The sequence below is a fragment of the Procambarus clarkii genome, chromosome 77, assembly GCF_040958095.1.
Source record: "Procambarus clarkii isolate CNS0578487 chromosome 77, FALCON_Pclarkii_2.0, whole genome shotgun sequence".
NCBI classification, from domain to species: domain Eukaryota; kingdom Metazoa; phylum Arthropoda; class Malacostraca; order Decapoda; family Cambaridae; genus Procambarus; species Procambarus clarkii.
Window position 1 is genome coordinate 20,662,099 of NC_091226.1, and position 27,639 is coordinate 20,689,737.

Consider the following 27,639-nt stretch of genomic DNA (forward strand, 5'->3'; position numbering starts at 1 on the left):
CCTCCTGACATGTCTCCCTATGGTGCCATAACACTTGGTAACACTTGTATACAATTATCACCTCCTGACATGTCTCCCTATGGTGCCATAACACTTGGTAACACTTGTATACAGTTATCACCTCCTGACATGTCTTCCTATGATGCCATAACACTTGGTAACACTTGTATACAGTTATCACCTCCTGACATGTCTCCCTATGGTGCCATAACACTTGGTAACACTTGTATACAATTATCACCTCCTGACATGTCTCCCTATGGTGCCATAACACTTGGTAACACTTGTATACAGTTATCACCTCCTGACATGTCTCCCTATGGTGCCATAACACTTGGTAACACTTGTATACAATTATCACCTCCTGACATGTCTCCCTATGGTGCCATAACACTTGGTAACACTTGTATACAGTTATCACCTCCTAACATGTCTTCCTATGGTGCCATAACACTTGGTAACACTTGTATACAATTATCACCTCCTGACATGTCTTCCTATGATGCCATAACACTTGGTAACACTTGTATACAGTTATCACCTCCTGACATGTCTACCTATGGTGCCATAACACTTGGTAACACTTGTATACAGTTATCACCTCCTGACATGTCTACCTATGGTGCCATAACACTTGGTAACACTTGTATACAGTTATCACCTCCTGACATGTCTCCCTATGGTGCCATAACACTTGGTAACACTTGTATACAGTTATCACCTCCTGACATGTCTTCCTATGATGCCATAACACTTGGTAACACTTGTATACAGTTATCACCTCCTGACATGTCTCCCTATGATGCCATAACACTTGGTAACACTTGTATACAGTTATCACCTCCTAACATGTCTCCCTATGATGCCATAACACTTGGTAACACTTGTATACAGTTATCACCTCCTGACATGTCTACCTATGGTGCCATAACACTTGGTAACACTTGTATACAGTTATCACCTCCTGACATGTCTCCCTATGGTGCCATAACACTTGGTAACACTTGTATACAGTTATCACCTCCTGACATGTCTTCCTATGATGCCATAACACTTGGTAACACTTGTATACAGTTATCACCTCCTGACATGTCTTCCTATGATGCCATAACACTTGGTAACACTTGTATACAGTTATCACCTCCTGACATGTCTTCCTATGATGCCATAACACTTGGTAACACTTGTATACAGTTATCACCTCCTGACATGTCTCCCTATGGTGCCATAACACTTGGTAACACTTGTATACAATTATCACCTCCTGACATGTCTTCCTATGATGCCATAACACTTGGTAACACTTGTATACAGTTATCACCTCCTGACATGTCTTCCTATGATGCCATAACACTTGGTAACACTTGTATACAGTTATCACCTCCTGACATGTCTCCCTATGGTGCCATAACACTTGGTAACACTTGTATACAATTATCACCTCCTGACATGTCTTCCTATGATGCCATAACACTTGGTAACACTTGTATACAGTTATCACCTCCTGACATGTCTTCCTATGATGCCATAACACTTGGTAACACTTGTATACAGTTATCACCTCCTGACATGTCTTCCTATGATGCCATAACACTTGGTAACACTTGTATACAGTTATCACCTCCTGACATGTCTTCCTATGATGCCATAACACTTGGTAACACTTGTATACAGTTATCACCTCCTGACATGTCTTCCTATGATGCCATAACACTTGGTAACACTTGTATACAGTTATCACCTCCTGACATGTCTTCCTATGATGCCATAACACTTGGTAACACTTGTATACAGTTATCACCTCCTGACATGTCTTCCTATGATGCCATAACACTTGGTAACACTTGTATACAGTTATCACCTCCTAACATGTCTACCTATGATGCCATAACACTTGGTAACACTTGTATACAGTTATCACCTCCTGACATGTCTACCTATGGTGCCATAACACTTGGTAACACTTGTATACAGTTATCACCTCCTGACATGTCTACCTATGGTGCCATAACACTTGGTAACACTTGTATACGGCTATCATCAATATATACATAACTGAGCCGATCATAGCCTAAATTGCGTTTCTTGTTCTATATACAGTACTGATGAACAATGTAACAATATTTCTAAATTAGGCTAAACATGTGGTGGAATTTACTTATATGTAATTTTGTAATAAAAGAATGATTTTACCTGTCATCCTCTCAATTACATTTGGAATGCTGAGACATTTTGAGAGCATTGATAGCAATTCTTCCTTAAAGATTTGCATCATATGTGGAATATGTTGTTGTAAGGCAAGGATAACCTCAGCTAGGTGATCTTCCATCATGCTTCCTTTGTCCTGAGAAGCAACACTGGCTTCCTCTCCCCCTCCAACACAGGCATCACCTGCCACATATGTATCATCACTGTATAACATCACTGCTGCCCCAATACACTGAATCAGATAGTCTTGTCTCTATAAAGAAAATGGAAAAAAGACCAGCATTGAATGTAATGAAACACCATTTTCTGGGTAAGCCCCGGAGGCTCCCTGGAGCTCATCGGGGTAATGTATGTTATATTAGACCGGGACATTAGCTAAGGAGTTCAGACCTACCAGGGACCAGCGCCAGAACCTGGCCCCTTCAGAGAGGTTTCAGGGAGCAATGGCCCTGGAAAACCCCTTTGTGGTTGGGGTTTTCCTTATCTGTCATCGACCGGGGTTAGGCACTCAGAAAGGTAGGCATAACAAAACAAAACCCAACATGGTAAAAAACTAACACAAAAAACCGAACAGAGGTAGAAACTCCCTACAATCCCAAGGAAACAAGCAAACATCACACTTTACTGCCGCGCTGATCGTCCGCGCAGCCCTCCCGCCCCGAGAGGGAGAGTGGGGAGCCCCGGACCTACCGCGCCAGCTGCCTGGCATCAGTTCGGAAGCTAAGCTTCAACCAACGCGATAAAAACGCCGACCGGTAGGAGGGATGGTTGCCAGGGAGCCTCCAGGGCTCACCCAGAAAAAGACGTTTCATTACATTCAACGCTGGTTTTCTGTGGGGAGCCCCTATGGCTTCCTGGAGCTTCATACCCAAAGAGAAGGAAAAGAAAGGGCTGACCCGGGAGGAAGCAGCCACAAACTCCGCACCGCGAAGCCGAGACAACAGGCTGCAACCAGCAACCCAAGGCAACAAGAACGCACAGGAGCAGACATGCATAAAGTATGGGCGGCCAAGAACCTGTGCGACCCTCAAATCCCTGAGCCCGAAAAGAGCCCTAGACGTTACCAACACAGCAGCAAAACCTGCAAACATCTGAACAGCATGGGCGCAAGGACAGACCGCAGGTTGGAAGACTTAAAAACTGTGCGGACGACCTGGGAGACCCGAGCCCTGAAACAGGGAACGAGGGGAACCGGATCAACCCACAGCGCATCCCCAGACACGGTAAACGGCAAAAAAGCGCAACCGGACAATACAGGACGCACCTCCGGCCAAACCAATCAAGCATCTATAACCCAAGAACCCCTCCAGAAAGCAGCCATCTCGGCTGTTGCCAGAAGGACGGAGAAAGGCTGCAAACGTACAAACCTACCACCAGTACCAAAGAGTAGAAACCTGAACCGAAGGGGCTACCACAAACTGAGGAAAAGATAAAAAGGCACCCTGATCGAGGACCAGGGCGGCTCAGGCGACGCATGAGCTTGCAGGTGGTGAAACAAAACAGGAGAAGGCGTATGAAACGGGGCAGATGTGACGTCCACCCCGAACGCAAGCCAGAGCAGCTCCGCCAGCGCCGCACAAAACGTGGCGACAGTAAGAAACATAAAAAACTGTAGTCCTGAAAACCCAAGAAAGGACAAGACAACCTGATACAAAAGAGAAGACAACCCGATACGAAAGAGAAGACAACCTACGAAGAGCAAGAAAAAGTGCATAGAAACACCAGGAACGTCATACTGTCGCCGAGACGAAGCTCGCAGGTGGGACACCGTCAACAAAGCCACCTGATCGCCACAGAGATGGTGATACCCGCGTCAAAAAACCAGACGCGAAGAGCCGAGGAGAAGGCCGAACCAATCATGTACAGGACCGGTCCGACCTGCCGAAAGAGGCGGAGCCGCGGAAAAACGCCCCGGGTTTGAACACCTATTAAGCAGCGTCTGAAAATAAAGCTGGGCCGGCCACCAAGGGACCATAATGACTACTCTCGTGGAATGGGCTCCAACCGAGCCAGAACCCCAAGCAACAGCTGGACCGGGAGAAGAGGAACAGGTACCCCCACCTCGACCAGTCCTGCCGAAAGGCATCCACCGTGAACGCCTCGCAGGCGGGTAAGGGCGCCACATAGAATGGGTGACTCCTAGACTTCCATGGCCAGGAGTCCATACGTCTGGCAGAGCCAATGAAACGAGTCGGCGACGACTGGCCAATCCGCGAAAAGAGGAATGAACCGAGACAGCTCTCCGCCAGGACGCAGGACACACGCCGGACATGAACCTCACGGTTAGCCAAACCCCGAGAATCCAGCAAACGAGCCACTCTAAGGGACCAACCCCAAAGGTCAAACACCTAAGAGAAACCCTGTGGTTCCGGCAAAGAACCGCCAGAGAACAGTCCGAATGGAGCTGAATGGTAGAGCACCGAGTGACCTGAACCCTCCGAAGCGTACACTAGACAGCCATGAACTCCAGAACCGTGCTGTTAGCCTGACGGACAGACAGCCCCTACCATCCCTGGCCGACCTGGTGAGCACTGGTCACAAAGTCCCAGCCGAGAGATGACCCGTCCGTGAACACATCAAGCAAAGGCTCGGGAAGGTGCCAAGGCACGGAACCCCGGAAACCCCAAAGAGGAAGCTGGTGACGCAGCACCAACACAAGATCCCCGGAGGAACGAACTCAACGATTGCAAGAGAGGCGGAAGGGGAGTCTCTGAAGGAACCAAACAGATTCCGAAGCCAAACCCGACCCCGCGGGCAGACCAGCACGTCAAAGTTCAGAATCCCGCACAACTACTCGAGCAACCGCCGAGCAACCCAGGACCCCTCATGAACAGCCGAAGGCGGGACCACAGCCGCAGCAACACTTCTGGAGGGAAAGACGACAAGGAACGGCCCAAGAGCCCTAAACAAGACCAAGCCAGGTCCGAACCCGGGACAGAAATAAATGGAATGGCCTCCGGATCACCAGGAAATCAAACCCGGCGATCAGGAAAGAACCACACCCTTGGCGAGCAGACAAGCGGACCGACTAGGAGCCAACACCAGCCAGTCGTCAAGGTAGGCCAGACACCTAATCCCAAGCAGAATCAGACAGCGCACCAAGATCCAGTAAAGATGCGTAAACACACCAAGTGCCAATTACAAAATAGGGAAGGCAACAAAAACGGTAAACCTGAAGCCCCACCACCAACTGTCAGTCCCAGAAAACTGGAGAGGAACATGCTAAGAAGTGACCTGGAGGACCAGGACCACCATCCAGGCACCCGGCCCCAACAGAAGCCGGACAGGAGACAACAGTCCTCCGATGAGGGCATAGAATCCAGGGTGCACACTGAAGAAATCCAGAAGAACCGCAGATTCGACAGGCCCATGTCTGCATAGAGCAGACGGGAACCCCAGAAGGATGGGGCGGATCGACCACATCCAATGCACCCACGAAGATGACATGACGAAGCGCAGGGGAAGAAGCCCACCCTGGCAGCCCTGAACCACACAAAGGTGGAGAAGCCGTCCACCGCCGCCACCAGAGGCCGGAAGACAACCAAAAGCGCCCACTAACTACGGGACCATGCGAGAGTCAGCAGAGCAAGCTGCTTCCCCAGCGCCCCATCAACAGAAAAAGGAACAGAGCCCCTTCCGAAAGAAAAAGTATACATACACATATACACACATTATATATATATATATATATATATATATATATATATATATATATATATATATATATATATATATTATATATATATATATATAATATATATATATATATATATATATATATATATATATATATATATATATATATATATATATATATATATATATATATATATATAATATATATATATATATATATATATATATATATATATATATATATATATATATATATATATATATATATATATATATATTATTAAATATGACCGAAAAAGTAAGCTCATAAAACAGAGGAAAGGGTCCTGAAAGATATTGTTAATAGAAACGTTATCCCTACAGACAAAAATCAGAGGATACAACTGACGATTTACTATAAAACCAGAAAAACGGCCAGCCTACTCATGAGAAACTCTCCAGACACAAAACAGAACGCTTTAAAAGAGACTAACGTCGTCTATGCCTTCAAATGCCCACTTGGGGACTGTAAGCTCCAAAAAACCCAGTATATAGGCAAGACAACAACATCTCTTTCTAGGCGTTTAACGATGCATAAACAACAGGGCTCCATTAAGGAACATATAATCTCTTCCCATAACCAAACCATCGCCAGAGAAATCCTAGTAAACAACACAGAAATCATCGATAGATACAGCGATAGCAGGCGGCTTGACGTTTGCGAGGCACTACACATCAAGAAGTCAACACCAGCAATCAACAGCCAATTATTGCACAACTATATTCTACCCACCTCAAGACTCCGCTCCAATATAGAAGCATCAAGAAATATGGACCAATAGGCTTTCTACAAACACTTCTATTCAATACCCATTGTTTCTGTTCTGTCTTGTGTTGATACTTTTAATACCCTATTAATATCCCCTAGTGTTCTGTCTTGTGTTAATGCCACATCACCCTTCCCACCTCACTCAAATGTAATGCCACATCACCCTTCCCACCTCACTCAAATGTAGATATAAAATCAGGGAAACGCAAGTTCTAATCAGTTGTGTATTTGTGAAGTCTTTGAAAATGTAATAAGTTTTACGAAACGCGCCCGTGTCGCGTCAGACTAGAAATAAAAATGAATTTTGGAGAAGTGATTTTTGATTTACCTCCAACAGTGAAGCGTAATGTACGAAAGATTGAGAAAATTCGTGTTAGAATTATTAATCTTACTTTTTCGGTCATATTTAATAATATATGTCTACAGGAAAGACTGCTACCAAAATATACTAATATATATATATATATATATATATATATATATATATATATATATGTCGTACCTAGTAGCCAGAACGCACTTCTCAGCCTACTATTCAAGGCCCGATTTGCCTACTAAGCCAAGTTTTAATGAATTAATGTTTTTTCGACTACCTAACCTACCTAACCTAACTTTTTCTGCTACCTAACCGAACCTAACCTATAAAGATAGGTTAGGTTAGGTTAGGTAGGGTTGGTTAGGTTCGGTCATATATCTACGTTAATTTTAACTTCAATAAACAAAAATTGACCTCATACATAATGAAATGGGTAGCTTTATCATTTCATAGGAAAAAAATTAGAGAAAATATATTAATTCATAAAAAATTGGCTTATTAGGCAAATCGGGCCTTGCATAGTAGGCCAAGAAGTGCGTTCTGGCTACTAGGTACGACATATATATATATATATATATATATATATATATATATATATATATATATATATATATATATATATTATGTATATACACATACACACAAGGTATGTTACACGACACACACAGGGAAGCTGGAGGAGGCAGAAGTCACACTGCAGCAAGCTCCTGGAAATATCGAATTACCTAAGTATTGGGAACAGGTTGAGGGCTACAGTGGTGTCCCAGGTTACATAAAGGTTCAGGGAAGAGTAAAAGCAAATAAAATACAATAAACAAGTAAAACTGAGTGAAAATAGTCGAGTGGAAAAGTTTGTTTTGGTCTAGAACAAAATCAAAGATGGCCGCCGCCACCACCCCCACTGAGAAGGTAGACACACCATCAGATGATGGTTTCAAAGGATTCTCAACACAAGATATAAGGAAAGGAGGTGTTCTTGGCAGGTTAGAGATAATTGAGGACATGCAAATGAAGTATGAAGAAAAAGTGCTTAAATTGGAAGAGGACAATGGAGCTCTTTGGAGTGAGCTTTGCACTCTAAAAGGGAGTATGCTTCAACAAGGTAAGATTATTACTGCATTAACAGACAAGGTAACAAATCAGGAGGAGCAAATCAAGGAACTAGTGAAAGAAAATGAGGCATGGAAAGTGAAGTGTGGTGACTTTGAAGAAATAAACAAGAAAATAGACTCATATGGTGAACAACTCCAAGCAAGCCTAAGGGCTAACATAGAGTTAGGTAAGGATCTCCAACTGGAAACTTCACTGACAACTCACATAGAGGAGGTGAATAAAGAACTAGAAAAGTATAAAGAAGAAATAAAAGCGACATATGCTCAAGTTGTAAAAGAGAAAGAGACTATCAAAGAAGTGTGTTCGGAAGTCAAAACCAGAAATGACCAACAAGAAGCAGAAATTAGGCAAGCAATTAGGAAAGAACTGGTTACCAACAGTAAACTGGTACAAAACACTGCAGATAGAACTAAGTCCATAATCATTTTTGGATGTTTAGAGAAGGAAATTTCATCTAGGGTGGACCGAGCGGCAGAAGAGATGAAAATCATAGAGAAAATAGTAGGTTTAGGAGAAGGCTCAAAGGAAAATGTCAGTGATTTTAGAAGAATAGGAAAATATGAGAAAGAAAAGAACCGCCCCTTAAGGGTGACCTTTAATGGAGTGAAAAACATGATGGAAGTGCTAAGAAATGCCAGGAAACTGCAGAGTGATGAGGTTGGCAAATCTTGGTCAATAAGACAAGACCTCTCCAAGGAAGACAGAGAAAAGCTGAAAATGAACTTAATTGAGGCAAAACGGCTAAATGGGGATAGAAATGAAGAAGACAGAAATTCTTTTTTTTACAAAGTGACAGGGACTGGAAAGCTTGTGAAATGGTACATAAAAACAAAGCAACAAGATCAGTAGTGGAAGGGGGAGTAAAGAGCAAAGGAAAAGGGAACATGTTCCTGAAAATTGTATATACCAACATAGATGGAGTGAGGTCAAAAACTTTGGAGTTGCAAGATATAATCCAGCTTAGGGTCCCAGATATTGTTGCATTATCAGAGACGAAACTTGAAGGAAATATAATAAATGAAGTCATATTCCCAAGAGGCTACTCAGTTTGGAGACGTGACAGGAAAACTAGGAAGGGAGGAGGAGTGGCTGTACTGGTGAAAAAACACCTGAAGGTAAAAGAGTTAATATTTGAAAACCCTCGAGATATTGACATAATGGCATTGCAGGTCTGGAATCAGGATGATAACCTGATAATTGTAAATACCTACAGCCCACCAGCAAGCAACACGTGGACAAAGGAAGAACTGGATGACAAACGAGAGGGCCTCATAATGGTCATGAGAGATATTATTGTACAAGCAGATAAAGATAAATCACGACTGTTGATACTGGGGGACTTCAACTTTAGAGCAATAGACTGGGAGGCCTATGAAGCAAGAACGGAGGACTTTTGGACATGCAGATTTGTGAACCTCATTCTGGAGACATTCTTGTATCAACACATAAAGCAAGCCACAAGAATGAGGGAAGGAGATATACCGTCAGTACTGGATCTAGTATTCACCAGGAAAGAAGAAGAGATTTTTGACATCCAGTACCTTCCTCCCTTGGGAAAGAGTGATCACGTCCTGTTAGACATTAAATATGCTTTAAGATATCATCTAGAAGAAAATGGGGACATTGAAACAGTTGATAAACTCGATTTAAAGAGAGGCAACTATGGGGAACTTCAAAATTTTTTTAATGAGTGTAATTGGACAGAATTGTTGCTAGGCAGGGAAGTAAATGAAATGTATGCCAAATTTTTAAAACTATACGAGGAAGGCACACAAACATTCATACCAAAACAGAGATGCAGGACCAGAAAACAGGATTGGTTCGACAGAAATTGTGAGAGGGCAAGAGACCAAAAGACACAAAAATGGAATTAGTATAGGAAGAGGCCAAACCCCCAAACATACCAGCGATACAAAGATGCGAGAAACAATTATACAGCAGTAAGGAGAGAGGCAGAAAGAAATTTTGAAAAAGGGATAGCAGATAAATGTAAAACAGAACCGGGCCTATTCTACAAATTCATAAACAACAAATTGCAGGTAAAGGATAATATCCAGAGGTTGAAAATGGGAAACAGATTCACGGAAAATGAAAGGGAAATGTGTGAAACATTAAATGAAAAGTTCCAAAGTGTGTTTGTACAAAATGAAATCTTCAGAGAACCAGACACAATAAGAATTCCAGAGAACAACATAGAGCGGATAGAGGTGTCTAGAGATGAAGTGGAAAATATGCTAAAGGAGTTCGGGAGGAACAAAGCAGCTGGCCCAGATGGCGTTTCACCATGGGTTCTGAGAGAATGTGCATCTGAGCTCAGCATTCCACTTCACCTGATCTTTCAGGCATCCCTGTGTACAGGAATCGTAGCAGACGTGTGGAAACAGGCTAACATAGTTCCAATCTACAAAAGTGGCAGCAGGGAAGACCCCCTCAATTATAGACCTGTATCATTGACAAGTGTAATAGTGAAAGTATTGGAAAAGCTAATCAAAACTAAATGGGTAGAACACCTGGAGAGAAATGATATAATATCAGACAGACAGTATGGTTTTTGATCAGGAAGATCCTGTGTATCGAATTTACTCAGTTTCTATGATCGGGCCACAGAGATATTACAGGAAAGAGATGGCTGGGTTGACTGCATCTATCTGGACCTAAAAAAGGCTTTCGACAGAGTTCCACATAAGAGGTTGTTCTGGAAACTGGAAAATATTGGAGGGGTGACAGGTAAGCTTCTATCATGGATGAAAAATTTTCTGACTGATAGAAAAATGAGGGCAGTAATCAGAGGCAATGTATCGGAATGGAGAAATGTCACAAGTGGAGTACCACAGGGTTCAGTTCTTGCACCAGTGATGTTTATTGTGTACATAAATGATCTACCAGTTGGTATACAGAATTATATGAACATGTTTGCTGATGATGCTAAGATAATAGGAAGGATAAGAAATTTAGATGATTGTCATGCCCTTCAAGAAGACCTGGACAAAATAAGTATATGGAGCACCACTTGGCAAATGGAATTTAATGTTAATAAATGTCATGTTATGGAATGTGGAATAGGAGAACATAGACCCCACACAACCTATATATTATGTGAGAAATCTTTAAAGAATTCTGATAAAGAAAGAGATCTAGGAGTGGTTCTAGATAGAAAACTATCACCTGAGGACCACATTAAGAATATTGTGCAAGGAGCCTATGCAATGCTTTCTAACTTCAGAATTGCATTTAAATACATGGATGGCGATATACTAAAGAAATTGTTCATGACTTTTGTTAGGCCAAAGCTAGAATATGCAGCTGTTGTGTGGTGCCCATATCTTAAGAAGCACATCAACAAACTGGAAAAGGTGCAAAGACATGCTACTAAGTGGCTCCCAGAACTGAAGGGCAAGAGCTACGAGGAGAGGTTAGAAGCATTAAATATGCCAAAACTAGAAGACAGAAGAAAAAGAGGTGATATGATCACTACGTACAAAATAGTAACAGGAATTGATAAAATCGACAGGGAAGACTTCCTGAGACCTGGAACTCTCCGAAGCGCAAACCAGACAGCCACGAACTCCCGAACCGTGCTGTGAGCCCGACGGACGGATAGACTCCACCAACCTCGGCTGACCTGGCGAACACTGGTCACAAAGCCCCAGCCGAGAGATGACCCGACCATGAAAACATCGAGCGAAGGCTCGGGGAGGTGCCAAGGCAAGGAACCCCGAAAACCCCAAAGAGGAAGCTGGTGACGCAGCACCAACACAAGATCCCCGGAGGAACGAACCCAACAAATGCAAGAGGCGGAAGGGGAGTCTCTGAAGGAACCAAACAGACGCCGAAGCCAAACCCGACTCCGCGGGCAGACCAGCACGCCGAAGTTCAGACTCCTGCACAACCGCTCAAGCAACCGCTGAGCAACCCGGGACCCCCTCATGTACAGCCGAAGGCGGGACCACAGCCGCAGTAACACTTCTGGAGGGAAAGACAATGAGTGGCCCAATAGCCCAAAACAAGGCCCAGGTCCGAACCCGGGACGGAAACAGATGGAAAAGCCTCCAGATCACCAGGAAACCAAACCCGGCGATCTGGAAGGAACCATACCCCTGGCGAGCAGACAAGCGGACTGACTGGGAGCCCACACCAGCCAGTCGTCGAGGTAGGCCAGACACCGAATCTCGGTCGCAGACAGGGTACTAAGATCCGGTAAAGATGCAAAAATTATACCAAGTGCCCATTACCAAATAGGGAAGGTAAGAAAACAGCAAACCTGAAGCCCCACCACCAACTGTCAGTCCCAGAAAACTGGAGAGGAACATGCTAAGAAGTGACCTGGAGGACCAGGACCACCATCCAGGCACCCGACCCCAACAGAAGCCGGACAGAAGACAACAGTCCTCCGAGGAGGGCATAGAATCCAGGGCGTAGACTGAAGAAGTCCAGAAGAACTGCAGATGGGAAAACCTCATGACTGCAAAGAGCAGACGGGAACCCCAGAAGGATGGGGCGGAACGACCACGTCCAACGCACCCACTAAGATGACATGACGAAGCGCAGGGGAAAAAAGCCCACCCCGCCAGTGCTGAACCCCCCCAAAAGGGGGAGAAGCCATCGACCGACGCCACCAGAGGCCGGAAGACAACCCAAAGCGCCCACCAACAGTGGGACCATGCGAGAGGCAACAGAGCAAGCTGCTCCCCCAGCGCCCAGTCAACAGAGAAGGGAACAGAACCCTTTCCGAAAGAAAAAGTACACACACATATACACACACACACAAGATATGTGACACACATGCGTATACACATGTGCACACACACACAGTGGACACATGTACATGCATACACACATAAGTCAGGAGGAGAAACTACGGGAATTAAACCTCACTTCGCTGGAAGACAGAAGAGTGAAGGGGGACCTGATGACCACATTCAAGATTCCCAAGGGAATCGGCAGGGTTGATAAAGACAGGCTATGTAACACAGGTGGAAACTGAGTGCCCAAAAGAGCCACAGAGATATCAAAAAGAACTGTTTTAGTATCAGAGTGGTTGACAAATGGAATGCACTAGGAAGTAATGTGGTGGAGGCTGACACCATACACAGTTTCAAGTGTAGACAGGACAGAGCCCAAAAGGCTCAGGAACCTGTACACCTGTTGACGGTTGAGAGGCGGGACCAAAGAGCCAGAGCTCAACCCCCGCAAGCACAACTAGGCGAGTACATACATTGTAAAAGAAAAATATACAAGTCACCGACTAGTGGGCAGAGAGCACCACGCCAGCCAGGCAAAGAAGGCACAAAACTGCATCAAAAGGCCCACCTCGACAGCAAAACTTCTAAGTCCCAGCACGACCACAACATGTGCCAAGACCCAAAAAGATCAGTCTGCAAGCCAGGAAGACCCCGGAACCCCAGAAGGCAGAACCGGGTCACACGAGGAAACAAAGTCCCCTGAACCCACAAAAGGGGGCCCAAGAGGAAGAAACCTCAGGAACGAAACCAAGGAACCCAGAATCGAACCAGGGGGAGCCCAAACCACCACATTTTGCCAGCGGAGAACACCACAGAAAGGCAAAGCACAGCCCCCTGACAGCACCCCCTGGGAAAACGGTCATAACAGACCAAAAACCGAGGGACGAGGTGTGGGAGCAAGCATACCAGACAGGGACACTGAGCCCAAACCCAAAGGCCCAGACCCAAAACAGACAAAAATGGAAAACCCGGTATATAATCAACACCCAAACGTTCCCAGAGGAACAGGCAACTGGCAGAAAACACCAGAAAAGGAAAGAAACGACAACAGGAGAATAAAAACCCCTGAAAAAAGTTGAAAACTCACCCGAGATGCTCGCTCGCACATCCAGTCACGTGTAAACAAACCGCAACGCCGCCCTGGTGGCCATGCCAGGAAACCGACAGACGAAAATGGCCGCCAGCAGGGGCTGTGACTGACGCTAAATATACAAAAACATGCCAGCAAAAGGGGGAAGCAAGCAGACTGGATGGGCGAAAAACGCCGCCCAACAGCAGAAAACCCAGGCAGGGGCAAACCGCCCCAGAACTGCTAGCAGGCATCCCCCAAAGCCCCGGGAACCAACAACAGAGGCCCCGGGGCAGAGCCGTCCTTTAAGCCCTCCGCCCTTAAAGAAAAGCAAGAGTCCATGGGAAAGGCAGCAAGAAAGGGCTGCTGGTAAGACCCAGAAGCCTTGGCAGGAGGAACAGGCTCGAAAACCTCCGTCCCCCAACCCGAATGGGGCAGCCCCCGAAAACCGCACGAGTCTCTGCCCCAACTAAACCCCACCCCGACCCCGAAATCCACAGACAGACCGGAGCCGGGAACAGGGAGGGAAAGGGGCGAACAGCACCCGAACCAAACGGGGCGGCCTCGGGGCATCCGAGTGGGAAACCAACCTAGCATGTTGCAGCAACCTAACCTAGCTTGCAACACGGATGCCGCCTGTACTCTGAACAGTAATAACATCAGGAGAGTACTGGAGAACAAGCAGAGAATCTCTCGCAAGACTCCGGGTCAAGGTGTCAGTGACCCAACAGGCAGCATGACGGAGGGAAAAATGGCGACTGTCACCCGGAGACAAGGGAACAGCAACCAACGATCCCGTACAAGACGGGTTGGAACCCGGAAGACACATTCAATGGTCCCCCGAGCCCAGACAGGGGTTTCCAGGGCCCGTAGGGTAACAACTACGGGAAGCCCGGGCAAGGTGTTGCTAACCGGTTAAGAAACCCAAACATAACAAGAGGGTAGAGGATAGCACTAAAAACCCCTGCGACGTGTACAATCATGGGGGCCTAGCAGAGGGCTGCCAAACACTACCAGTGGAACTATAGCCACACTAGGCAGACCCCCACCAGGCATGAAAATAAAACAAAAGAAAAACCCCGCAAAAGTACACCGTCTCCAGAGGCAACAGGAACCGGCCGCCGCTTAGGTGGCAGGCTGTGCAACACCTTGACGCCCTAACCAGCACAATACCAATCCCTACCCAGGGCCAAACAAGGGCCCCAAGCCCCAGCTGGCCCCAAGGGCGAGGCAAATGCCGAGCAACAAGAACCTCTACGGGAATGGTTCCCAAACGCCCCAGGGAAGATAACCCTGTTACGCAAGGGCAGTACTCACAGGGCGCTTAGGGAAGTCAGCCACTAAGCACATGCAGCCCCGGCCTGATGAGGTACTCCTGGCCACCGCACAACACAACACACGGCAGTGAACGCCACACAAGGCAAACACCGCCTAGGAAACTGAGGCCAGAGAAGCGTCTATCCCGGTTGACATTAGCGAATGAACTGAAGCTTGGCAGCCAGCGCGGTAGGTCCGGGGCTCCCCCCTCCCCCTCTCGGGGCGGGGAGGGCTGCGCGGACGATCGGCGCGGCAGTAAAGTGTGATGTTTGCTTGTTTCCTTGTGATTGTAGGGAGTTTCTACCTCTCTGTTTGGTTTTTGGTTTAGTTTTTTTTTTTTTTTACCATGTTTGTTTTGTTATGCCTACCTTTCTGGGTGCCTAACCCCGGTCGATGACAGATAAGGAAAACCCCAACCACAAGGGGGTTTTCCAGGGCCATTGCTCCCTGAAACCTCTCTGAAGGGGCCAGGTTCTGGCGCTGGTCCCTGGTAGGTCTGAACTCCTTAGCTAATGTCTCGGTCTAATATAACATACATTAGCCTGATAAGCTCCAGGGAGCCGTAGGGGCTCCCCGCAGAAAACTACGTCGATCACTAGCCGTGAGTGCCAAACAGCAATGAAATGTTTCTACTCTTTTCAGGTTTGTCAAATTTTGACTAGTTGTACACCATTTTTTTTTTGGTGGCCTATTGGGGAGAATGAGAATTTCATGGTGCACATTTTGAAACCATCCCCAAGTCGATTAGATAAAAACTGGATTTTATAGAAATTTTCTTTTTGGACTCTTGAGCGAGTCGGAGGCTCGGACTTGAGAGATAAATTGGTGGTGCTCTCAAGCTCCCCAGGAGCACAAAAGTGATTTAACAGTAGGTGGGATAAAAATAATAAGCATAATAAAAACAGCAATTGGTGGATGCTGCTAGCCCACCAACTGGGTGACCGTTCACTCTTACTAGTGATCAATGTAATCACATGAACAACAGACTGAGCTAAGGGAACTTACATTTTGTGCATGTCATTGTTGCAAATAAACATTTACTCCAGCATCTCCCATCACACCATTCATGGTCAAGTAAAGAAATTTTCCCTATAGCAATGGTGCTGTTTTATCTTATGACTGATCCATAATGTGACACAGCCAAGCTTGCTACAGAATATAAAGTAAGAGAATTTATCACTTAGAAAACTAATACATAATAAAATAATACATCACAACATACATTTGCAAATTGAAATGGTACAACAAATTTGAATATGACTTACTTCTATAAACTTTGGAAGTCCACATATGTGTAAGAGGCATGAAATGGCAGAGAGTGAGGCAACCTTGAGATCAGTGTCACCTCCAGCTAGACAGGAAGTAACAAGGAGCCATATTTGATCCTGCACAGGCTCACAACACTCCCACAGATAATCTCCCAAGTGTTTTATCACCTGCATAACAAAATACGAATAACTGCATTAATTGGAACATTTTTCTATAGCCAGCATAAAAAACCAGCGTTGAATGTAATGAAACGCCATTTTCTGGGTGAACCCGGAGGCTCCCCAGAGCTATCCAGGCTGATATGTAACTATTAGCTTTCTGGCATTAAAGTGGGAGTTTTTGCCTACCGGGGACCACGAGCCAGAATCTGGCCCCCTCAGAGAGGCACGAGGAGCAATGGCCTATAGAAATCCCCCGTGTGGTTGGAAGCATTCTATGTCTGCCAATGACCAGGTCTGGTACCCAGAGAGGTAGGTACCCCAAAACAAACACCTTTTCTGGTGAAAACGTTGCTACCAAACGTCGAACGAGTGGACAGAACTCCTCAATGAAAATTAAGAAACGAACATGATGTCATCACGTCGCCATCTGCGAAACTCCCCCCTCCCCGGGAGGGGGAAGGGGGAGCCCCAGACCCCTGTGTCGGCAAACCAACCAGCAGTTCTTAGCCTAAGATGTCAAAAACACGCAAAAACACTGCCAACTGGAGGGAGGGAGGGATGCCAGGAACCCTCTGGGTCTCACCCAGAAAATGAAGTTTCATTACATTCGAAGCTGGTTTTCTAGAGGGAGCCCTGTCGGCTCCCTAGAGCAAAGGACCTCACCAAAGGTAAGGAAAAGACGGAAGGACACAGGAGGCAGATGCCACGTGCCCTAACTCAAAATCAAGACAACTGACAAACCGAAGGACCCGGCAGACGACCCGAGAGATGCAAACCATGGAAGGAAGGGAACCTGGGTAATCCAAAGCGCCCCCACAGCCACAAGGGCCAAGATGCGACCCCTCTGGAAAGCAGCAGACCCAATCTTCGCCAAAAAAGGAGACAGCTGCAACCGAACAAACCAACCCGAAGCCTCCGGAGTGACATCCACACAGCCGCGAACCCCGCACCGTGTTGTGAGCCCGACGGAAGGACAGACCCCACCGTCCCTGGCCGGACTGGTGAGCACTGGTCACGAAGCCCCAGCCCAGAGACGACGCATACATGAACCCATCGAGTGAGAGCTCGGGTAGGCGCCAAGGCACTGAACCCCGAAAAACCCTTAGATGAAGTTGGCAGCACAGCAACAGACACAAAGCCCCCGGAGGGAAAACCCAGCAGTTGCGAGAGAGGTGGAAGGAATGTCTTCGAAGGAACCAGAACAGCTGACGAATCTAACCCCGACCCGGCAGGTAGGCCATCATGGCAAAGTTCAGGCTCACGCACAAACCCTCGAGCAACCGCTGCGTGACCCGGGAGCCCCTCAGGAACAGACAAAAGTGGGAACGCAGGTGAAGCAGAGCCGCTGGAGGAAGTGACGAGGAAGTGGTCCGAGCATCCTACATAAGACCCAGCCAAGACCGAGCCTGAGAGAAAACTAGATGGGACTTCCGCTAGTTCACCAGGAACCCAAACCTGGCGAGCTGGAAAAGAACCAAATTCCTGGCAAACAGACACGTGAACTCTCTGGGAGCCTAAACCAGCCAGTCGTCGAGGTAGGCCAGAACCGAACACCTAACAGATGCAGGCACATCACCACTGCCCGAGGAAGGCACATGAAAACGCGAGGTGCCAGATGCAAGCCTAATGGAAGGAAACAAAAGTGGTAACCCTAATACCCCCACAACAAAATCGAGCCAGTCCCTACAACTGGCTGGGGCTGGCTCCCAGTCCCAGCAACTCCCTCCAGTTCCAGTTCTACAACTGGAACTGGAAGTTTGCTCAGTCCCATTTCGGGACCAGAAACAGACGGGGAACCCACCTGAGAGACGAGTTCGTGTAGACCATGCACACGTGAACCCACTCCGAGATGACTCGACAGAATGCAGAAGAGGCCCGTCCCACTAGCATAAACCCTCCCAAAGGAGGAGCCACCCAACGCCACCGCAGGCTGCACGAAATGACCTGAAGGGCCCACAAATCGTGGGACCAGGCGCGAGCAAACAGAGCAAGCCTCACCCTCATCGCCCCGTTAATGGGATGAACTGCAAAAAAGCCGACGCACCTTACAAAAACCTAAGTGGTGTACCGGGTAATCCCCGCACCAACCAGAAGACGGAACCGAAGGCTGCGCCTGCCCCGAATTTGGCACCACAGGCCTATCACGATGGGAGGAACCCCCAAACCCTGGCATGACCCTTCCGGGAAGACCCCCAATGAGCCCCTCGGAGAACTAACAAGTCGGACCTAGGACCGCAACTAGCTGAAGCCGCCTGCAGATACTGCACAACAGCAGCTGATAAAAAGGCGAAGACAACCTAAAAACCAGGGGCCCAAGTGGATTCCAAGGAAGTAGCAAGCACCGCCTGCCGACACGCAAGCTGAGAAGCAAAAAACAGCAAAACCACATCCTGCAGGAGAGGTGAGAACAGCTTCAACAATGCAGACGACGCACACACCGCCGAGGGCAATGCAGCAGACCCTGAAATGGTCTCAAGCTTCTCCACACCCAACTCAAGCCAATCCGAAGACAGCTCAAGGAAGGAGAAAAAACACAGGGCCGCTCTAGCAGGCCTCGTGTACACAAATCCCCGCGACCAAGGCAGCCGAAAGGGAGGAAACCTGCATATGAAGCTGCATTACACAAATATCCTGTGGAAGGGCAGGGGCAAACAAACATGAATTGAGATACTCAAATTCGTCCCCCAGGAAAACCTGCAATGCCATCTGAGCCTCCCTCCACTCAAACACGCAGAACCAACAGAACGTGTGCCAAGCCTTCAATGAGAAGAGCGGGCAGTCTGCGAACCAGAACAAGTCCTGGCGATAAAATGGCAACAAAAACCTACGAGCCAGGACCCAGGCAGAGGCCAACGAGGAAGCGAACACCACGAGCTGACACACGAGATGCAAAGCAAAAAACAGTGACACCATAGCCTTCAGCAGCAGCACAACCAGCTCCAGCAGGGCAGAACGATGCACAAGTTGCTGAGCAACAGATGAGGAGAACTACCCAGGACGTGCACTGCACTAAATAAAAAATGTACTGTCCGGCAAAGGAACACAAAGAAAAGGGCCGTAATTCTAGCTCCCCCTGTCCCAACAAAAAGGAACTGTAGGGGCAGGAGCAGTTGATTGGAATCTACATCCACCAGCAGACATTGCAACACAGAAGCTGGTAGTGACATATAAGAAAATGAAAGAACTCAGTTCTATAACTGAACAGCGGGGCTGTCCAATCGCAGGGAACTGAACACGTACACAGTCCAACCTAGCACCAACACTAGTATAGCCAAGAAGCACATACTAAGATACACAACAATGTATAGTATAGTGGTAGGAAATACGGAAACATGCAATGAAAAGACCATAAATATAGTCCAAGCACCGATAGCTAGGGACAAGAGAGTATAATCAATATGATGAATTAATAAGACCGAGGAAGCAAGTGGTAATGGAAAGTACATGATCAAGTAAATATACAGACACACTCCAATGTATATATAAGAGTGCAGCCAGAAACTGAACGACGGTCAATGAATGAGTGTCCAGATAGCATTGACTGAGGTAATGAATGAGTGTCCAGATAGCATTGACTGAGGTAATGAATGAGTGTCCAGACAGCATTGGCTGAGGCAATGAATGAGTGTCCAGATAGCATTGACTGAGGTAATGAATGAGTGTCCAGATAGCATTGACTGAGGTAATGAATGAGTGTCCAGACAGCATTGACTGAGGTAATGAATGAGTGTCCAGATAGCATTGACTGAGGTAATGAATGAGTGTCCAGACAGCATTGACTGAGGCAATGAATGAGTGTCCAGATAGCATTGACTGAGGTAATGAATGAGTGTCCAGATAGCATTGACTGAGGTAATGAATGAGTGTCCAGATAGCATTGAGATAAGCACATAGGAAGGTCATGTTAAGATGCACGCAAATTGACCAAGCAACACACTACAAACAACACCCAACACTCTTCCAAAAATTGAGAACGAGCGCCTGGCTGACAGTGTCACCAGACCGTATACTCTCACTCGAAGAGCGTAGACACTATCGCGTCACGAAACAGCTGAGTCGTGTAACATTCAGGGAACATTGCTAGTGGATCATGTCTAGAGATGTGTGCATAGTAGAAGATGAGGAGCGGTGTAGAGGTGGAGGCAGGGCCACACCCGTAAGCAGAGAAAAGAACTCTGCATTTTCCCCATATATAAAATCCAGAACACCCCCAGTATCTAGAGGGGCTATGACTGGAGAGATAAGATGAGCAAGAGCGGCATAGAACCCCACAATAAAGGTCGTGGAACACCAACTCATGCTTACACCGCCCATGAACAAAATGATCACCCCTCGGCCCATGTGCCTGAGGACCGAGCTGCACCACCAGTCTTTTGGGGAGGGTGCCTAAAAGGTGTATTTAACAAATAATAGTAATATCAAGACAGAGTACAGAGAGAAGACAAGTAGTACGGAAGAGGATTAACAAGTCCGATAAAGGACTGGAGGTAAGCCTCACCGGAAGTCGAGAGACGTTCCAATAATATTTTAAGGATTGAAGATTTTCTCAAAACTTCGAGAACCTTGATAATCAAGCACAAAATCACAGAGGCTCATATGGGCCCATCAGCATCCGTGACCAATGGGGTATGCAGGGCTCTCGATACGATTTGAACATGATTGTGACATAATGTAGAAGAATGCATGTCCAAGATAAAAAGGGGTGAGAAAGTGGTTAAAATTACCCACAGGAAGGATGGAACTGACGGACCCGAAGGGACACGGAACCGAACCCGGGGCGAGCCCGACGCCCAAACTAACTCGTTCGCAGAGGGGGTAAAGGAAATCCCTACTCCTTGTAACAAAAAGGGTTGTAACAACCCTCTTTGGCACAGAGGGTTGAAAAACCCAGGCGGGGTCCAATGGGGCCAAAGGCCCTTAAGTTAGCCCCTCTCCAACCTCGACATCAGGCCCCGGGGGCGAGTCACCCTCCAAAGCCCCAGCCTCAAAAAGCCAGGGTGGCTGAAAAAGCAGGAAGAGAGGGGGGACCCACTGGTCAGACCCCATAGCTACGGCTGGAAAAACAGACTTGAATGTCTCTGTTGCCACCCCGGAAGGGGCAACCCTCGAAACCGCCCGATTCTCAGAAACCTCTAAACCCTGCACCAACCTCAAAGCCCTCAGATGCTTAGGAGCCAAAAGAAGAAAGGGAGGGAGGGGGGGAGGGGGAAGAACAGAATGAACCACAGCAGAGGAAAAACAAGGAGGTGCGAACTGAATCAAGGCCGACGCGACTAACATCCCAAAGTTCGGGACCTTACAAGCATAGCGGGGCATCTGGGGAAACAACAAACCTGGCATGTTGCAGCAACCTAAACTTAGCCTGCAACGCGCAAGCCACCTGCACCCAAATAATGTCTTGCGGTCCCCCACACCCGTCCAGGGGCCTGCAGCGGTCCCCCACACCCGTTCAGGGGCCTGTAGCGGTCACCCACACCCATCCAGGGGCCTGTAGCGGTCCCCCACACCCGTCCAGGGGCCTGTAGCGGTCCCCCACACCATCAGTAGATTGGGTGAATTGAGTCACAAACAAGCAACAATGCTCACAGGACTCCGGGTCGAAGGTGTTGTTGGAAATTTCCAACACTTATTTACTAACACTTAGTACTTTAAGAAACTATTCTTGTACAATGTCTTATAATCCACTAACTCTACTAACCAATAGTTTAGTAATATTGAGTTTATTTTTTTAAGGCGTAGTAATGCCTTATTTTCCCTAGAAATTATGGCGGGGTGTTGCATCAGCCCACCCAGGTAGGGGAAAAATTTGTACATTTATGTGAATTGCATTAAATTCACTTTACTTCAGTATTCTTTAATAAAAATTATTAGCTGATCCTAGATTTATAATCGATTAATCCATACATTATTATTTGCTAGAAATATTTTATACAGCTAAAACCTGCTGTACCAGTGAATACTTGAATAACGAATTTCTACTTTTATATTCTCACCCACATGAACGCAGATTCATTTAAATTATTTGCACAGAGAGAACTTAGTTGTTGTCCAGTAAGACAACTTAACATCGTATAATTTATAATAAACCTTGTCTTCATTTTCTTGGGAAGTTGGAAGAACTATACAAGGTTTTTACTGAGTTCCAACATTACATGCTAGTGCGTTTGCGCGAGCGAGTCGAGAGAGAGACTGGGCAGAGACACCATTAATATCAAGAGTGTTCTGAAACTTGTCATTTTCATCGTCTCACAATCAAGCCATCTATGCTCTTATGGACGCCAGGAAGACGGGACAGCTTCATCATATACAGGCACCACGTCCGGAAAAGCACATTCGATCCTATAAGTATTTTTGTGACCACAATTAATATTTTAGATGCTTTGTCGTCAGGATGCATGAACAATAATACCAGCATGCGAGTCTCAGTCTCATTGCATCCCCACACTAAATTTCGAGAATATGTGTTGTATAATTACTGTTTAGATAGTATTTACATGCTGCTCGTCTTTCAGCTCGGATATTACTAGCAAGATGAACATTAAGCCACCACCTCGATCACGTGTTCCCAGGGTAGCCTGTTGAGACAAGTTTACGGTGGTGAGTTCACGGGACGCATGCTACTATCCCTACAAACCGCTAAGCTGTTAAAGTTTTTCTAAGTAGACAGATTCTTATTTAAATCTAACCAATGAGTATTATATGATTTCATTATATTATATATTCTATATATTCTTTATTTTACAATATTGCCCCCCCCCCAAAGTCTGTTGTAGTGGGATTGGCTCTATATTCCATTTAATTTTACAGTTCATTCATTATTATGTATTAAATTTTATTTCTATTTTATCGAGAGATCCATAGAGATCCACCGGTTCTCTAGTTTTTCTTGTTTAAGAATGGTCCTTCGAGGTTTATTATAATTAATTTCATTATTCTAGAGAAGATTTCCCACCAGGTGTCACCGACCTAACAGGCAGCATGACGGAGGCAAAAACTATGAGCGTCACCCTGAGACAAGGGGACAGAGCAATCCTCAAACTCGCACAAGGAGAGAGAAGACCCAGGGGTCACACCCATCGGACCCTGCGTGCTCCCGCAGGGTTTCCCAGGTCCCTTAGATTGGTATCGCTAAGGGCAAGCCTAGGCAAGATACTGCTAACCAGTGCCCAATGCTACCAAACAAACTGCTAATGTTGAACCCCCGGGACGTGTCTACTCATGAGGGCGAAGCAGGGGGTAATCATTGAAAGCAGGTCAAATCATAATATAACTGGGGAAGAAACACCAAGGCAGACCCCCACCAGGCAAAACAAAAAGAAAAAAATACCTCGCAAGAGGACAACGTACCCCAGGAGGAACTGAGCCGGCTGCTGTAATATGTTAAAACTGGCTGTGCAGTACCCCGCATCCCTACCAGTGCAAAAACCACCACTTTCCCCAATGTAAACAAGGGCGGAAAACCCCCTAACACTCGGGGCAGTCAATCACCAAGCAGCAAAAAACCAACAAAGGTAGACCCCAAGGTGACTTGTGGAAGATAACCCCAAGCCCCAAGGGTGGCACTACAGGGCACTCAGGGAAGGTAACCCTAAGCACATTCAGCCTGAGTACCTGTGAATATTACTCCCAGCTTGCATGCCACCGTAAGAGCAGTACTGGGCCCAAGGAACAGTCTAACACAAAGAGTTTTGAGCTGGTGCCACACGACCATGCCCTATCACATCAGCCAAAGAACTAGGGTTTGGATCGTCGGTGCAGGGGTCTGGGGCTCCCCATTCCCCCATCCCAGGGAGGGGGGAGGGGAGCTGCATAGACATGCGGCGCGGCTCGTGTGACGTCATGCTCATTTGTTCATTTTCATTTGGGAAGTTTTGCCCACTCGTTTGTCTATTTTTGTCAAGTTAATGGGAAAAGTTTTTTTTGGGGGGCGCTTACCTTTCTGGGTGCCTGTCCCGGTCGATGGCAGATATAGAATGCTCTAAATCACATGGGCATTTCTATAGGCCATTGCTCTTCGTGCCTCTCTGAAGGGGCCAAGTTCTGGCTCCTGGTCCTCGGTAGGCCTAGAACTCCACCCACATCGCCTGATGCCAAATTCTAAAGAGATACATATCAGCCTGGATAGCTTCGGGGAGCCGAAGCCCCCCCCCCCTCCCCGAAATAAAGAACAAACTGCCAAAATATCACACTCTTAATTTACTATCCCATTATATAGAACCCCATTAATAACCCATGTATGTCATTCATCCATGTCACCTACCACATCACCATTAGGGCATATAATCAGGTGCTAAAACAGAAGAATTTGTCTTTGAGAATGTGAGGTGAGATCTTACAAAATGCATCACTAGGCATAGGACCCAAATAATAAAAATGAGCTTTGGAGAGTTAATTTTTAATCTTCCTGCTTCAGTAAAGAAAACATGGAATATTGAGATTATTCTTGCCAGAAACACAAATCTGAAACTTTCTGTCGTTTTCAACGAAACATACATACAGTACATACATATACTATATACTGTCTTCACTCGCTAATCCGGACTATATGGGAAGGACCCTCAGCTGATTATCACGTTTTCTGGATTAACCTACTTTTCACCTCTGAGTCCAAAAGTGACCATTTCCAACTATTTTTATACCACAAACAACATAATTTGAATTGCCTTGCCAAATATAATTATAAAATATTCAACTAGAAACCTCAACTTACCTTGTTGTTGTTCGTCTTCTTGATTGATAGAACACATCTTGAAGTTAAGAATTCTTGACAATTTACGCAACCTATACTAACACAACACTAAAATTAACACTTAAAATTACTGTACTTAATATTACTGTATTAAGCAAAATTAGTTTTGACTGCCAGCTGCTGAAACCTCACTGGTTGAAGACATTTGGGTTGCCTGTGAGGCCTCACTGGTTGAAGGGGCTTGGCTTAGCTTTAACGCCTCACTGGTTGAAGGCGCTTGGCTTGCCTGTGACGCCTCACTGGTTGAAGGCGCTTGGCTTGCCTGTGACGCCTCACTGGTTGAAGGCGCTTTGCTTGCTTTTCTCATCATATAAGAATCAAGTTTAGCTTGCCTTCTGTATTCATGGGCCTGTTGTATGATCAGCTCTGGTTTGCCTCAGGTACTGATACATGTTTCCAACTTCTGGATGAGCACAATTGGATGAAAAATTAATTTACAGGTCAACAGAAGATATGAGTAAACTGTATTTTGTTGTCTGTGGTGTTGGTTCTTCACTGCCTTCTTCATCCTCCTTCTTCACTGCCTTCTTCGTCGACCTCACCAGTAAGAGACTGGAGAATCTCATCTTATCACTCATCACACCATATCCTGGGGTCATTAACATCTCTATCAAGCCAATCAACCACATCCTGTCTTTCTAAGTTTTTGCCAGCATTTCTGAACATTCCATGGATTTCATCTGTAAATCCTTCAAAATTAATTTCTTCATCTTCCTTATTGCTGACCGTAGACGTGAGGAGTTTTTTCCAGGAATTCTTCAAAGTCGATTCCTTTACTTCACTCCACACCTTGGTCCAGTTATAGACAGATGGCTTTCCGGATTGTATAGTTCTTCAAATTCTCAAGTTTTTTTTTTTTAGCCCTGTTATCCACACCGAGTTCCAAATCTTCCGGAAAAGGAAAAAATCACTAAAACTTCGTTGAGCATCTTTTTGGTGTACAACCTCTTCGTAGCACAGATAACTCCCTGATCCATAGGCTGGATGAGAGAGGTTGTGTTAGGAGGAAGTGCCATACACATTACCTTGCCATCATGTGAGGTTAATGTGTTAATTCTGGGGTGGACAGCCGCATTATCAAGCAACAGCAAAGCCCGAACTTCGCTTGGCCTAACTTTGAGTATCTTAACTTGATAGTCATGAACTTCCCTGCAGAACACATCATGAAACCAGGAAAGAAAGATCTCCTGTGTAAACCATGCATTCTTTCAGTTATAATATTTCACAGGCAGTCTGTCCAAGCAATGTTGCAAGGCTCTTGGTTTCTTTGATTTGCCAACAATTGCACACGTGATTCTGTCTGTGCTGTCGGCATTACTTCACATCGTGACCAATAGCCTGTCCTTGTTAACCTCACGGCCTGACACACAACCCTCACTCCTCATAACTAGAGTTTTTTCTGGTAAACTCCTCCAATACAGCCCAGTTTCATCAACATTATAAATTTGATAAGAATATAAATTATTTGACAAAATGTATGTTCTTAATTTATGTTTAACCACTTAACTGCGCCAGCTGAGTATTCTCGGTCGGCGGGAAACTGCGCCAACCAAGAAAACTTGATTTTTCCCGTACCCATTCTAAATGTGTGCGAGGTTGGTTGTGTACGAAATGGACGCTTAGGACCTCCAGTAAGAGGCAGCCATCTTGGAAAAAATTCCCAGAATGCCCTAGGGCTGCTGGCTGGGTTAGTACTGAGTGAGCAACCATGGGTGGCACACGCGCCTCTGGCTCCCAAACACCTGCCCGACGCGGTGTTGAAAGATAACGCTGTCAGTGAAATTCAAACCTTACTGTTTGAAGAACATAAGGGTCATAATATTGGTGAAGCTAGGTGCAATAAGGACCTAACACAAAGGTCGGATGCAAGTAATACAGCACCTATGAGGACGATACAACGAGCGTATCCAGTTGTAGTTCTGAGCATCACCCTTGCAATCCTATGCTATCTCCAATTTATTTAGATGATACATAGATGAATCGTTTTCTGCGTTCAGTGATGATGCATCTGATACAAGTAGCATAGATGAACAGTGTTATCAGCTTCCATGGTGGTGTTTTCCAAAGATATTTTCAAGAATACCTGAATCTCTTTCTGACTGACGGACACTCTTTGAGGCAAGCTGAATCTCTTCCTGTGTGGGATCATACAAAGCGATCTTTTCAAGACTACCTTACAAATTTATCTTTTCCTATAATCTTTTCAATACAGTACAACCTCAATTCAACAAATCTCCGGCTAGTTCGCACA

The 27,639-nt window shown here is 46.0% G+C and overlaps 1 protein-coding gene across 3 annotated transcripts in view; it reads right to left on the reverse strand.

Annotated features, from left to right (window-relative positions):
* mei-41 (meiotic 41) overlaps nucleotides 1-27,639 on the reverse strand; it is a 641,172-nt gene that overhangs the window by 507,078 nt on the left and 106,455 nt on the right. For all 3 annotated transcript variants that reach the window (XM_045729178.2, XM_045729176.2, XM_045729177.2), the window contains 2 exons: nucleotides 16,475-16,645; nucleotides 2,194-2,461 (listed from right to left, as the gene is read on the reverse strand). In XM_045729178.2, the coding sequence (XP_045585134.2) occupies nucleotides 2,194-2,461; nucleotides 16,475-16,645 (439 nt within the window). The remainder of the gene's footprint in view (nucleotides 1-2,193; nucleotides 2,462-16,474; nucleotides 16,646-27,639) is intronic.